The sequence below is a fragment of the Lepus europaeus genome, chromosome 4, assembly GCF_033115175.1.
Source record: "Lepus europaeus isolate LE1 chromosome 4, mLepTim1.pri, whole genome shotgun sequence".
In the NCBI taxonomy this organism is placed as follows: domain Eukaryota; kingdom Metazoa; phylum Chordata; class Mammalia; order Lagomorpha; family Leporidae; genus Lepus; species Lepus europaeus.
This window is the reverse complement of record NC_084830.1, coordinates 33726530-33742228: the sequence shown is the minus strand read 5'-3', so window position 1 is coordinate 33742228 and position 15699 is coordinate 33726530. Positions and strand designations below refer to the sequence as shown.

Genomic DNA, 15699 nt, shown 5'->3' with positions numbered 1-15699 from the left:
TTGCACTCTTCTGTGTTTTTATAATCTCTGTCTCCACGTCAGCATTGTCTGCTGCTGTGCATAGATATAGAACTGCATAGTGGACCAATACATGAAATTAAGGCTTTAGTGACTGCTTTATAATATGTTAGGTAAGACTGATGAAAATGGCTATGAATGATTCTTGCTCTTTGTTAGCATTTCACAGAAAGCCCATAAATATTCACTCAATTAATGACTTAACTCCCTGTTGAGTCAAAGGTTATGGGTTGAGCCAAAAATAAAACCTGAGTGTGGTTTACTTTCCTTCCTATAATCTTTTTACATTTTTTTTCTGACAAATGTGTGATGTATGATACAAAATTTGATGCTTGAAGAACATGATGATTTTACCACCACTATACTATCTTTCAGCTGGTTCTAAAATAATCCCCAAAGTCACAGAAGTGATACCTAAATATGGCAGCATCAATGGAGCAACAAGGCTGACTATCAGAGGAGAAGGTATGGTTGCTTTTATTTTGACAAAGTTGAGTAAAGACTATTTTACATTGAGAGCTTTATGGTTATAATCAGCAACAACACCACTCTGGAGTTGTTTTGCCACTTGGCCAAAATAGCACTCTCTGCCCTTTGAGTGCCAAAAGTTTCTATCAACCTGATCATCTGAATTATTATAGTATTATGTAATTCTGTCCTGTTTTAATTCCTTGCTTACGGACAGTGATTGTGTGATGGAGCCAAAAGAAACATGTTTAACCCAACCCTGCAATTATTTGCTTTGTTCCTCATATGTTTATTTGTATATCAAGTTAAATATGGGGGATGTCAAAATAGGTATTCAGAGGCCATGGTAGAGAAATAGATTGTTAATGAAAGAAGAAAGGCAATAGAAAGCAAACTTTGGATCCCTTCTCCTGCCACCTAACACCTATCACACACCCTCTCTCCAGGTGTGGGTTAGTTTGATTCCTTACCTCCTTGCCTGTTCTATGGGTGAAAACATGCACTCAGTAAATATATTGAATGAGCAGCTCTTCCTAAGAGTAAATACAAATATGTAGTTGTGTCAGCCATAAGGCTTTTGCAATATAAGTGATAGTAGTATTCTGGTAGTTTGGAAATATTAAAGGAAAGGAAAAACATTTTAAAAAGAAATTAACAAAATGTATTATTTGATTTTTAAAATCAATTTGGAGTCAGATTTGACAAAGCAAGGTATTTCATTATTCTGTCAAATCTACTGAAATGTCTTCAACATTTTTAATATGTCTGCAGAATTCAGTCTTTCACTAATGTAATTAAAAAGGTTTACACCTCTACATTGTGAACAGCAGAGTTTGGACTGAAGCGTTCTCTTTAGAGTTCAGAACAGGAAACAATGTTTTTGTCAGAGGTTATTTTCAAGATGTCTTTAACCATGTATTCCTTATAATTGTAACTTCCTTTTAAGATGGTGTGTTTGAAGCCACTGAGTATTAAACAGAAAGATCAAGGTTTAAAAAACAAAACAAACAAAAACAAAATAAAAATAATACCTCGCCATCTCCTGTCTTCAAATCTCAACCTTTTTCTGATCCGGAAACCACAAGTTTAGGTATATGTAGACAAAGAACAACTCTAGGAAGAAACAAACAAAAAAATTCTATCCTCAAGGATAGATGGAAGACTATCATTGATTATCTAGTGATAAGCTTTACTCTTTTGTCAATGTTCTGAGGTTATTAGACTTTTTTTTTTTTAAACAAAATATCATGGTGAAAATCTACTTTTCCTAGTGTCGCAGATTTTGGGTGCTTCTGACATAGATTTATGGAAGAGTTGAATTCTATTTGAATTGCAGACACCTGACCCCACCATGGTTTATTTGTTTACTTTCTGGCTGATTTAATGATACAATAGGTGGCTAAATAAGCCTTCGTGTATGTCTTTCTCAGAGGCTGAGTCAAAATACTGTTTTACTGCCTTTCAGAAGCAGAGGTAAAATCATGGTTGTCAGGGTGGAACGGGAGATGGAAGGTATTGGTGAGAGTAAAAACTTTCAGTTATGCAAAATGAGTAAGTCCTGGAAATCTATTGTACAGCATGGTGCCTATGTATTGTGTACATAGATTTTTTTTTTTTTGACAGGAAGAGTTAAACAGCGAGAGAGAGACAGAGAGAAAGATCTTACTTCCATTGGTTCACCCCCCAAATGACTGCTATGGCCGTTGTGCTGCGCTGATCCAAAGCCAGGAGCCAGGTGCCTGCTCCTGGTCTCTCACGCAGGTGCAGGGCCCAAGGACATGAGCCATCCTCCACTGCACTCCCGGGCCACAGCAGAGAGCTGGATTGGAAGAGGAGCAACCAGGACAGAACCGGCACCCCAACCGGGACTAAAACTCGGTGTGCTGGTGCTACAGGTGGAGGATTAGCCTAGTGAGCTGCAGCGCCGGCCGTGTACATAGACTCTTTCAAAGGTTGTAGATCTAATGTTCTTTTTACAAAAATTAAAACAGAGCAGGCAGGAGGAAATTTTTGAAGGCAATAGATATGCTTATGGAATTTCTTGTGGCAATAATTTCATTGGTGTATACTTATTTCCAAACTCACCAACTTGGATACCATACATTACATAGGTATAGCTCTTTTTCTTTTGCATGTAAAACACACTTCATTAATGTGGGTTAAATTGAATAAATTTTAATATAAATTTTTGGGTGCACATTCATATAATTTACCCCAGCTGTCTGTGATCCATAGATAGTTCATTTGTGGAATTATATGAAGTGCTAATTTATTAATCAAGGACACTGACTAAATGAAATTGTAAATCCTTGGTGATGACCTAAATGTTGATCTTATTTGACTTTAAATTGTTCTTTTTTTTTTTTTTGTAAAGATTTATATAATTATTTGAAAGAGTTAGGCTGGCGCTGTGGCTCACTAGGCTAATCCTCCGCCTGCGGCACCAGCACCCCAGGTTCTAGTCCCGGTTGGGGTGCCGGTTCTGTCCCTGTTGCTCCTCTTCCAGTCCAGCTCTCTGCTGTGGCCCGGGAGGGCAGTGGAGGATGGCCGAGGTCCTTGGGCCCTGCACCCGCGTGGGAGACCAGGAGGAGGCACCTGGCTCCTGGCTCCTGGCTTCGGATCTTTGCAGTGTGCTGGCCGTGGCGGCCATTTGGTGGGGTGAGCCAATGGAAGGAAGAACTTTCTCTCTCTCTCTCTCGCTAACTCTGCCTGTCAAAATAAATAAATAAATAAATAAATAAATAAAGTCAGAGTTACACAGAGAGAAGGAGAGAGAGAGAGAGAAGGAGAGAGAGAGAGAGAGGTCTTCCATCAACTGCTTCACTCCCTAATTGGCCACAACGGCTGGAGCTGCGCAGGCCTTAAGCCAGGAGCCAGGAGCTTCTTCCAGGTCTCCCACGTGGGTGCAGAGGCCCAAGGGCTTGGACCATCTTCTACTGCTTTCCTAGGCCATAGCAGAGAGCTGGATGGGAAGTGGAGCAGCTGGGACTTGAACTGGGGCCCATATGGGATGCTGGCACTGCAGCTGGCGGCTTTATTCCCTTCGCCACAGCACCGGCCCCTGTTTTATTTTTGTAAAAGTCATTACAAAAATATTATAGGAAGGATTGACTTACAAAGTGAATTCTCTGAAATTCCACTTACTAAGAAATCTGTTGGCCGGCATCGCGGCTCAATAGGCTAATCCTCCACCTGTGGCGCTGGCACATCGGGTTCTAGTCCTGGTCGGGGCGCCGGATTCTGTCCCAGTTGCTCCTCTTCCAGTCCAGCTCTCTGCTATGGCCAGGGAGTGCAGTGGAGGATGGCCCAAGTGCTTGGGCCCTGCACCCACAAGGGAGACCAGGAGAAACACCTGGCTCCTGGCTGCGGTCATTGAGGGGTGAACCAACGGAAAAAGGAAGACCTTTCTCTCTGTCTCTCTCTCTCACTGTCCACTCTGCCTGTCAAAAAATAAAATTAAAAAAAAAAAAGAAATCTACTGTTAAACATTTTGGTGTATCCAAATTACTTTGGGTTATTTCCAAATTAATATTGAGTTTTAAAGGCAGAGAAATGCTCATTCATTATTATGTTCAAGGACTGTGCTTAAGGAGCCAAAGTTAGAAGATTTTACATTTATGATACCTAAACAAATATATTTTGAGCAATGGCATGGTCACAGAAATGATTTTATCTCCTTCTATGGTGAATAATTCAATAAAGAACATTATTTTGATAAAGTCAGAAGTGTATTGCTCACTTGTCTTCCTTGATATCATGTCTCTCTTTATTGAAAAAAAAAATAGAGACAATTATTCAGCCTAGCCTGGATGGGACACCTATAACCCATTTTGGGGTGCCTGAGTTCAGGTCCCACTCTGTTCTTGATTCCAGCAGCCTGCCAGTGCTTATTTGGGTCCCCACCACTCATATGAGAGGCCTGAATGGTATTCCTGGCTCCAGTCTTTGGCTCCAGCCAGGAGCCTTGTTTGTATTTGGAGAGTAAAACTGCAGATGGAACAGATGGAAATGCATCACTCTCTCTCTGTTTGTTCTCTATGTCTCTGTCTCTCTCAAATAAATAAATAATTTTTAAAATCAGTAACAAGAGTAGGGTAACATTTTACTTTTTTTATCTTAGTTATTTCCTTATTACAATGTGTGTCATGCATGTTTTTGTTGAAATATACTTTTGAATTACATATTTTTTAATATTATGGAAAGTACATGGATTTTGGACCATCTGAATGACTTTCAAATCCTTCTTTGCCACTTTATACTATGTGATTGAAACAAGTTACTTCTCTGAGTCTTATGTTCCTCAATAGTAAAATAGGCTATTAATTCCTACCTCTTGGGACTATTGTGAATATTGAAAGCGATGCTATAACTAAGGTACCCATGATATAGTTTATGCTCTATAAATTGGAGCTATTTTGGTTTTATTATATTTTGCATTTATGGTATAGGTCAATTTCACTCAATAGGATTTATCTTCCACTTGTCATACTGTATCTTTCTTTCTCATTCTTGTGAGTGTTACAACTTTTAAGTAGGTTAATATACTCTCAAGCCTGTTTTTATGGTTGGAAAAATAAAACTAGCCTGTATTATCCGTGACAACTGCCAGCTTTAGCAACACTGACATTTTCCATGATAGCAGCAAGGGTGTTACTTTTGGATTACTGCTATCAGGAGACCCAGGTTGCATGCCTGGCAATTCCTGTCTCCAGTTTTTCTGCAAAAGAAAAAAAGAAAACATCAACAGGTCAGGAATTTCCACTTGAGGCCTCAACTGTGTTTTGTGGTATACCCAACCCTTCCTGTAATCTTAGTACTTGGAGTGCTTCCAGAGGTGTCTTCTTTATGCCCAGTTATTTGTTTAGAATTATACACTTAAAAATTAAAATTCTTTTCACAAGTGATTCCTCTTTATTTCTTTTCACCTATTTGAACTAGCAAAAAATTAGAAGTATTTCTATGCTTATATGTTTAAGCAAAAGCTATAATAAAAATCTGAACAATTATTGTTGATTTCGTGCATATATTCTCATTGGTTTTACCCCACGACATTTTCTCTCTCTCTCTCTCTCACACACACACACACACGCACACATGTATGTATGATGTATATATGTATGTATTTGATATTATAGCACCTCCAAAGCTCAGAACAATATAATCTGTTGTTGAAATTATTTTTAAGGATTTTAGTGATCTTAGTAATGCTGAAGATTTGCCTTAACATATCATTGATTTAACATAAACAAATATATATTTATATTACATCAAGAATGATACTATAAGTAAAACATTCCGTTCTTTAGTTACCAGGAGCCCTTCTGTGTGTCCCAAACTCAATGTGAACTGAAAGATAAGCAGAAATTGGCTAAAGAATAGAGAGGGTTTATAAGTAGAAGTAATTTGCTTTGCTGTTTTCACAATTCCATTTTAGCAATAACTGCCTTTTTAGATTCAGAACAGCAAATTCTATGCAAATATCTTTCACATGTAAATATAACATTTTTATTTGTACTTTATGCTGAATGAGTCATTTGGCTGTTTTAAGCTTAGAGTAATATAGTGGTGTTTATTAAAATTGCTACCCTGTGTTTACTAAGTGCTTATTTTTCCTGCATATAAAGGAAAGATAGAATAGGAACTAGGAACATAGGGACTGGGTAGTTACTTTAGATAACAGGTAATAAATAACATTGACATCTCAACCCGGATTCAAATCCTGACCATCTACCTATTGATTGTGTGTTTTATTTTATTTTATTTTAAAAGTATTTCATTTCTTTTTTATTTGAGAGGTAGAGTTATAGATAGAGAGACGGAGAGACAGAAGCCAGGAGCTTCTTCTGGGTCTCCCAGGCGGGTGCAGAATCCTAGAGCTTCTTCTGGGTCTCCCATGTGGGTGCAAGGGCCTAAGCACTTGGGCCATCTTCTTCTGCTTTCCCAGGCCATAGCTGAGAACTGCATCAAAGAGGCACATCTGGGACTTGAACCGGTGCCCTTATGGGATACTGGCGCTGCAGGTGGTGGGTTTACCCACTATGCCAAAACGCCAGCCCCAGATTTACCATTTTCGTGTTCCCTGATGTTAAGTTTGTTGTTGTAGTGTGGGATGATATGATTTGTAGAACGTTAAGTTCTGAAATTTAAATAGCTTACAGATTTACATTAATGACATAGATGTAACTATTTTAGTGTAATAGGACAATTTTTATAACTTCAAAAATAATATCAACCTGACTGTAATGATGTTTCATATTAAGTACCTATGATACTCAGAATAGCATTTATTTATTTTTAAGATTATTAAAAAAAATTTATTTGAAAGAGTTACAGAGAGAGGAAGAGAGACAGAGAGATCTTCCATCTGCTGGCTCACTCCTCAAATGGCTGCAATGGCCTGAGCTGGGCCAGGCCGAAGCTAGAAGTCTGGAGCATCTTCTGGGTCTCCCACATGGGTACAGGGGCCGAAACACTTGAGTCATCCTCTGCTGCTCTCCCAGGCATAGCAGCAGGGAGCTGGATCAGAAGTGGAACAGGGGGCTGGCACTGTGGAATAGTGGGTAAATTAGCCACTGCCTGCAATGCCAGTATCCCATATGGACACCGGTTTGAGTCCCAGCTGCTCAGTATCTAATCCAGCTCTCTGCTATGCCTGAGAAAGCAGTCAAAGATGGCCCAAGTGCTTGGGCCCCTGCACCCACATGGGAGACCTGAAGAAGCTCCTGGCTCCTGGCTTCAGATTGGCCCAGCTCTGGCCATTGTGGCCATTTGGGGAATGAACCAGCACAGCAGGGCCAAGAAGCTGCCACCACCCCAGTACATGCTGCTCAGCTGAGGAGCCGCTGAGGAGGTGAGGTATCCCGGTGAGGCTTCCTCGGCCGTGAAAATATTACTTCTTAATAAGGAATACATTTTATGGTGCCAGAGTTGTAATAATGAGCACAGGACCGTGAAGTTGTATCACTGAAATCTCTGGTTTAATAAGGTGATAGAACAGTCTATTAAAACACAGCCAAGATGTCTGCTTGGGTACAATGTCCTGATGGGTGGGATGCTGTCCTCCATAAATGTGGTCCATGCACTGAACCAAGGACAGACACATGCAATTGCTTCCAGATAGATAGAAAACACTGAGCTGGAAATAACAGCTTCCTCCTTTACATAATCACTCTCTGTGAGCCAGAGATTGGATTGGTGCTTCCTGTCTTTACAGTTTTAGATACTGCAGGATTTGTGGTCTGAGTTTCCAAGTAGAAAACGCTTCTGCTGAGACTCACAGTATGAGTTTCACTAAATTGAAATGACCATTAATATCCAATTATCTTGAATTCATCAAGCACACTTAGTATACTACTAGAGAGAGTTCTGAATAAAATGTAGAGTTGCCTTGGCTTAAGGCAGATAAGGAGAAGTATCCAAAATTCAGGATACTCAAGAGTGGCTTCCATGTCCAGTGATAACTGTGAATACGTAATTGTGTCAACCATTGCTTATCAACGGCAAAGCAAATAAAGTTTAGACCTCTCAGAGATGAAGGCTAGTGTCACCCCCATTAACTGCGTTTCTGGCTAAGATTTTGGGAAATCTACAATAAGTGATAGAGAAAGGGCTTGGTGAACATTAGTTATAGCCTCTCAAGACCAGTTAAGAGTAGTGTGGCCTGTAGCTTGTCCCACTAACCCTCTTTTTTAAAAAAATCTTATTTATTTACTTGAGAGAGAGAGTTACAGATAGGGAGAGGGAGATACAGAGAGAAGGTCTTCCATCTGCCAGTTCATCCCCCAAAGCTGGATTGATCCAGAATCAGGAGCCAGGAGCCAGGAACCAGAAGCGTCTTCCAGATCTCTGATATGAGTGTGGGGGCCCAAGGACTTGGGCCATCCTCTACTGCTTTCCCAGGCCATATCAGAGAGCTGGATCAGAAGAGGAGCAGCTGGGATACAAACCGGCTCCAGTATGGGATGCTGGTGCTGCAGGTGGAATCTTAGCCCACTATGCCATTGCACTGGCCCCTCACTAATTTCATTTGTATACAACCTTTTACGGAGCTCTCCACTGGCCACTGCCTGATAGACTATGCTTAAAATAGAGGCCATGAGTGGATATGTATGATGTGAGGGGTGGACTGTCTCAGATCCCTCTCACATAGCTTCATGTCTTCTTACCTCTGGTTTGAGCCACAGAGGTTAAAATAATCCTCTGTGTTCTTTGACTCAGTCTATGCTTCCAGCATCTTGACTGAAGTTCCCACAAAATGTCTTCCTCTGATGCAGTGATTTAGGACATTCGAATTCATGTAGCCTATACCAACGTGCAGTCTGAAAATGCAGAAGTTGTTCCCCCAGAGGGGAACCCTTAGCCAATGGGGACTGGATTTGATGAATAAATGCTTCTTGTCATTAGTTTTGGTTCTGAGGAGAATTCTATATTTTCCCTAAAATTCCCAGAAGATTGAGCCCTAGTTGTCCTCAGTAGTGGCCAGATTTTCTTTATTCAAGTTCTGTTCTCTCTCATCCTTGAGGGATCACTGCCTAAACAAACTGTCTACTTGCATGTTTGCACCTCAGACTGCTTTAGAGGAACTTGAGGTCAAAACCTCATCTTTTATAAAATGCTGTTCTCCTCCTCTACTCACTTTAGCCTGGCTTTCATAGTAGTTATCCCCATTAGATATAGCAATACTTTTATTTTATTTTATTTTATTTTATTTTATTTTTGACAGAGTGGATAGTGAGAGAGAGAGAGACAGAGAGGAAGGTCTTCCTTTTGCCGTTGGTTCACCCTCCAATGGCCGCTGTGGCCAGCGCATCTCGCTGATCCGAAGCCAGGAGCCAGGTGCTTCTCCTGGTCTCCCATGCAGGTGCACGGCCCAAGCACCTGGGCCATCCTCCACTGTCTTCCTGGACCATAGCAGAGAGCTGGCCTGGAAGAGGGGTAACCGGGATAGAATCCAGTGCCCCAACCGGGACTAGAACCTGGTGTGCCGGCGCCGCAAGGTGGAGGATTAGCCTGTTAAGTCACGGCGCCGGCCTACAATACTTTTATTAATAAATTAATTAAAGGCCAATTTTTATGCTTCCAAAGATTATAGTCATAGGGAGAAATATGAGATAAGTTAACTGATGATTTCAGTACTATCTATTTTATTTACTGAATTCACTGAATTCAATACTGAATGATAATAGTTGGATAACTAAAATTAGAATCCCATGAATAATAATTTGTTTTTCTTACTTTTTCAGGTTTTTCCCAAGAAAATCAGTTCAACTATGGAGTGGATAATGCTGAGCTGGGAAACAGTGTGCAATTAGTTTCTTCTTTCCAGTCAATTTCTTGTGATGTAGAAAAAGATGCAAGTCATTCAACTCATATTACATGCTACACTAGGTCTGTTGTAAAGTATCTCTAGCAATGTCATTTGCATCATGTCAAGAATCACAATTACTCATATTAGAATTATGATAGGTTAATCCCCTGATTACTATAAGTAATATTTTCTAATTATGTTATTATTTTGTATGTCATTATGTTTAGACTGTTATTTTATTTTGTACTCAATATAGTGCTCTTTTCACATACTGAATGAAAATATATTCTTTATCCTTTTCCATGTTTTAGAGCTATCATCCTATCATTATTGAGCCCTTGTAGAAGATAAATGGCCACTATTAAATTGTAATCATGTGTCTCAAAATACTAAAATTATGCTTTCCTGTCCAGTTTGATTAATTTTGCTCAAAATCTTCAGTCATTAAGATTAAAGATGATCATTTTATATAATGCCATTTCAAGTTCTTTACTATTAGCTTACATTTATTGGTGTTGTTACCAACATAGAAAAGATTTCTAAAATGATTTTAAATTGAAGATTTCAACATTGATTTGAAAAACAAGTAATACACATTCCACATTTCATCTAGATTAGGTTTCCTGGCTGTTTTTCACCAGTGAAAACTTACTGAGAAGGAAGCCCGGTTACTTAATACTTAAAAATAACAAAAACAAAAACAAAGCATGAAAAGTTAAATTATCTATGGCTGATACTGATTTAAATGATTATTAACACCTCTGTTGTTATTGCATTTGTTGTCTTCGTAATAAACACCAATGTGAATAATCAGCATAGTCATTCCCTGAGCTTCCTGATGTTAGAATATGCAAAATGCTTGGCATGGAGCTCATCTTCTCATAAGATAAAATGGAGTTTAATTGCACATAAATTACAATTTAGAAACTTTTGTCCAAAAATGACATGTGGTCTGGGGCAGCATTTTTCATTAATACTATATTCTAGTGAGGGAGCTGTTATATTCTTGATGTGTTCTGCATTTACCTTCCAGAGCAATGCCAGAAGGTTCCTACACTGTGAGAGTCAGTGTGGATGGGATTCCGATCGCTGAAAATAACACATGCAAAGGCCACATCAGCAGCTGGGCGTGCACCTTCAATGTTCGTAGGGATCACCTCTTTAATTTATGTATAATTGACTTTGTTTTCTTTCTTGCAGAATTGGGTATTTATTTTTTTAATTTATAGCTTTTTTTATATTTCTACATTTAAAATATCTTAGCATTGTCTAAGGATAGTATTCCCCAACTTTAGTTATCCTCCACAATAAATGAATTTTTAAAAATTTTATTTGTTTCCTCCTCCTTTAAATTAATTTTACTAATGAATTAAACTTTTTATATTTGCAAATTATTTTCTTGTTCACACTCTCCCCCTTCATTTCTGCTTTTATTTTTATTCTTCCTTTTTCTATTTTCAATGGACTCAGTACTTCGTTTTAAATAGAAATAGATCTACTTTTCCTTTTTATATCCTTTCTAATGTAATAAGATAAAATGTGCCTGTGTATACCATATTAGCCATTCACAACTTAGTTGCCATAAATTGGGTAAAATACATTTGCTTCTAAGCAGCATCCCATATATTTTTAAAAGTTGTACTTGTGTTTTAAGTTGTCAGTTACCAAGTACTCCAGTGTTCCAGTGCCCAGTGAAATGTTGAGGGAAACAAGGGTATCTCTGATTCCAAAGCTCTGATTGGGCTTGCTCTTTCACATTCTGAGGATCTCAGCTGAACAACCATGCTTTTAAGCTTTGTTTTACATGATCTCTTTATTCTCTAGCAGGTTGCCTTGTGTTGTTTTTGTGTTTTTGAAACATGCTTTCTTTCTTTTTTTGGTCTTCATAGAATTAAGCAAAATCAGACTTTCTTTAATTTTATTGACCAAATTCCTTAGTCTTTACCAGACAGCCATATTATAGTTTGGATTGGCTTACACTGTTAACAGAACTATGATGGAATTTTAAAGTTCCAGGTTAAAAACATTCTGAAATGAAAGAGGATTTTTTTTTTTTTTGACAGGCAGAGTTAGACAGTGAGAGAGAGACAGAGAGAAAGGTCTTCCTTCCGTTGGCTCACCCCCTCCCCCGCCAAATGGCTGCCACAGCCGGTGCACTGCAACGATCTGAAGCCAGGAGCCAGGTGCTTCCTCCTGGTCTCCCATGCAGGTGCAGGGCCCAAGCACTTGGGCCATCCTCCACTGCCTTCCTGGGCCACAGCAGAGAGCTGGACTGGAAGAGGAGCGGCCGGGACAGAATCTGGCGCCCCAACCAGGAGAACCTGGGGTGCCGGTGCCGCAGGTGGAGGATTAGCCAAGTGAGCCGCGGCGCTGGCCAAAAGAGGATTTTTAGACATAAGAAAAAGACCTTGAATGATCAGAAAATGTTATAAATGTTATTTCTTATATGTAAAAGGGAATTTTTTTCAGTCATATGGGTAATGTTGAAATACAAGCAATATAACAAATAGACCTAGCTCATAAAACTAAGAACAAAAAATAATGCATATTGCCATTATTATTTTATAGGCAAAAAGTTTCAGAACCCCAACAATAAGAAGCATCACACCTCTATCTGGACCACCAGGTCTGTTATACAACAGCTGAAATGTCTTTTTTTTAAATGGTAATCTGTTTACTTTTTAGTGTATCAAATAATTATAAAACCTGAAAATTTATAAATAGCATTTTTCCAATTATAAAAATAATTACCAGTATTTTCAAATGATTTTCATTCAAAAGCTGCATCTTAGTCCACCAAATGTACTGAACTTTCTGCCCATCGAATGTGTGCTGGCTTCCAGGGTTCATTATATAAAAATTACAGCTGTTTATAATCCCAAAGGCAATATGTGAGAATGAACTTTGCTATATCCTGGAATATTCTAGGCACTAACTATTTTTAAGTATTTATATGAAAGATTTAGTAAGTTTTAAAGAATTTCTCTAATTCTTAGACTTATATAATTAAAATTGTTTATTGACCATTTGTATTTATTTTTTCTTAAATTACTCCTATCTTTTGCTTTATTTAATTCTACTCAGTGTTTCATATTAAATTATATAGATTCTTTATATTTTAGGAATATTAACCATTAACTTATCTATATGGGAAATAATTTTCATTTGCTTTTAAATCTGGTTTTTCTACCATTTAGACAACTTTTCATTTTTATTACCAATCTTTGGGTCTTAAACTTTGCTATATCTTTTTTGTTTTGATGCTGTACATGACTCTACTATGCTGATTATTATTTAATTTTCACTTCACCTAGGATTTGTTTTATTTTTGATATAAAGTAAGAATATTTTTTGTTTTGTTCCAAATAAATCACCCATTGACTCAAGTATTATTAACTGAACACTGCAGACTTCATTGATATGCTTCTTTAATATATAAATATATGAATATGTATAAATATACTCATATTTAGTGTATTTGCTAGAGCTTTCAGCTCAATATTGACCAATAATGATGTCTGTACATTGATTTTATTGGGAAAAGAGTGTTTTGGTACTGTTCTATAGTGCATAGATATGGATAAGTATTCTTACCTAGATCTTCTTGGATATTTTATTTTTAGGCACACTGATAACAATCCAGGGTAGAATCTTCACTGATGTCTATGGAAGTAACACTGCACTGAGCTCAAATGGGAAAAATGTTAGGATTTTGAGGTAATTTTTTGATGTATAAATGTAATTTATACATCTTATAATTTATATATAGATATGATATTATAAAATAATGGGCCCAGAGGTATTAAAACCTACTACAATATGATCAGGCTAACTAGTGTTTTTTCAGCTATGTTTAAACTGTTGAGTGATTGACATGGAAACAATGGCCCATGTGCTTTTCATTTTTTATTTAAGATACATCCTTCTTTACCTATGTGGTTTTATTAATAGAAGGCACATGGAGGCAAGCCCAAGAGTAATTGAATAATAATCATATAAGTTTATAATAAAGGACTTTATCACTAATCTGATGACCTTATTTTGCATATAAAAATATCTAACAGCTGGAGGTCATATAGCTTAAAGTCAGGAACAGAACCCAAGTTTCCTAACAATTTGGCACATATTCTGCTGCACTGTGGTTTATAGGTGAGATGAAATAAGAAATGGTCAATAAGTCACTAATAGGCCAGGGTTTGGGTACTGAGTTTCTCATTTACCAAATGTGGGCCAGATGGTAGTAACATGGGCTAGTTAACTAGTGTCCAAAAATAGTTGTCCAAATTTTGTATTGGAAACTAGCATTATTGCTTGAGTTATCTTTCTGAAACATCAATAGGTTCATATCAGTTTAGCCTTAGAAGACTGATAATCCCGTTCATTTCCTACAGAAGGAAGTAGAGACACAGGCTTTTAAGATGCTTCATGCTTATTGCCTATGTGTATAAGCCAGACCAAGAAATAATTCAAATAGCAGTCAGAAAATTTTTTAAATATTTAAAGTTTGGTATGTATACATACATATACATATAAAATTTTATAAAACAAGCAGTTTGAAAGGTTTTAATAAAAGAACATTCTTTAAAGTATAACTCTCAAATCGCATTTCTATGCTGGGAATATCCATATTGATTCCTTATGTGTAATACAAGAACTCCTAAGTAGAGGAATATTTAACACTTTGTGTACAACTTAACATAAGTAAAGATTTCATCTGCTTCAGAATAGTTGAGTATTATGGATGGTTTATATTCTTATTCTTAGATGTGGTTTTCTAAGTCATCTTTTCCCATAATGAGGCCAGGGAATAGAAAGTTTGACTTTTAAAAAGAGGTGCTTTTTCCCTCCACTGAGTTGGAAGCTATTTGACTGTGACCCTATCGGAATAAGATCAAAGTCAGCGAACCCTAAAGGCTTCCATAGCCCTGGCAACTCATGACTAGAGCCTAGGGAGATTACTGACGCCATGAACAGGAGTGTGAAATTGTTAAGTCAACAACAGGAGTCACTGTGTACTTACATCCCATGTGGGATCTGTCCTTAATGTGTTGTCTAATGTGCAGTGATGCTATAACTAGTACTGAAACAGTATTTTTACACTTTGTGTTTCTGCGTGGGTACAAACTGATGTGATCTTTACTAACTATATACTGAATTGATCTTCTGTATATAAAGATAATTGGAAATGAAAAAAAAAACCTGGTGTTAAATTGGAAATGGCATAGAAAATTAATTAATTTTTTAAAAAATATTATGTAGGATCTCTGCCTTTAATGTGCTGTACACTCTTATTTAATGCTATAACTAGTACTCCAACAGTATTTTTTTTTTCACTTTGTGTTGCTATATGGGGGCAAACTGTTGAAATCGTTACCTAATTTATACTAAACTGATCTTTTGTATATAAAGAGAATTGAAAATGAATCATGATGTGATTGGAAGGGGAGAGGGAGCGGGAAAGGGGAGGGTTGTGGGTGGGAGGGAAGTTTTGGGAGGGGGAAGCCATTATAACCCATAAGCTGTACTTTGGAAATTTATATTCATTAAATAAAAGTTTAATAAAAAAAAATAAAAATAAATAACAAAAACTACAGAATTACAGAAGGAACCTCAGAGCTCAACCTACCCAATACTTGTACTCTGGAAATCCTGAAATATTATACATAAACATAAATTTTTTTTCACTCACCTGTTAATGAGAAGACGAGAAGTTCTTAGAAATGCATTTATCTCATTTGCACCATGTTAATTATGGTACAGGGACTCCCAAGGGTTTCATTGTGCCTGAATTCCACTGACAGGAAGGGAGGAGGAGCAATGGGCTATGCACTGGGCAGAAAGCCAGGAGACCTGCTTCTCACAAATTTTGTCTGTTAGGCCACATCTCCAAATTCAGACCAGTTACA

The 15699-nt window shown here is 37.7% G+C and overlaps 1 protein-coding gene across 1 annotated transcript in view; it reads left to right on the top strand.

Moving 5' to 3' along the window:
• Window positions 1-15699, top strand: part of PKHD1L1 (PKHD1 like 1) — a 180747-nt gene that overhangs the window by 1534 nt on the left and 163514 nt on the right. The window contains exons 2-6 of the mRNA XM_062189474.1: window positions 394-483; window positions 9729-9873; window positions 10827-10935; window positions 12362-12419; window positions 13417-13510. Coding sequence (XP_062045458.1) covers window positions 394-483; window positions 9729-9873; window positions 10827-10935; window positions 12362-12419; window positions 13417-13510 — 496 coding nt within the window. The remainder of the gene's footprint in view (window positions 1-393; window positions 484-9728; window positions 9874-10826; window positions 10936-12361; window positions 12420-13416; window positions 13511-15699) is intronic.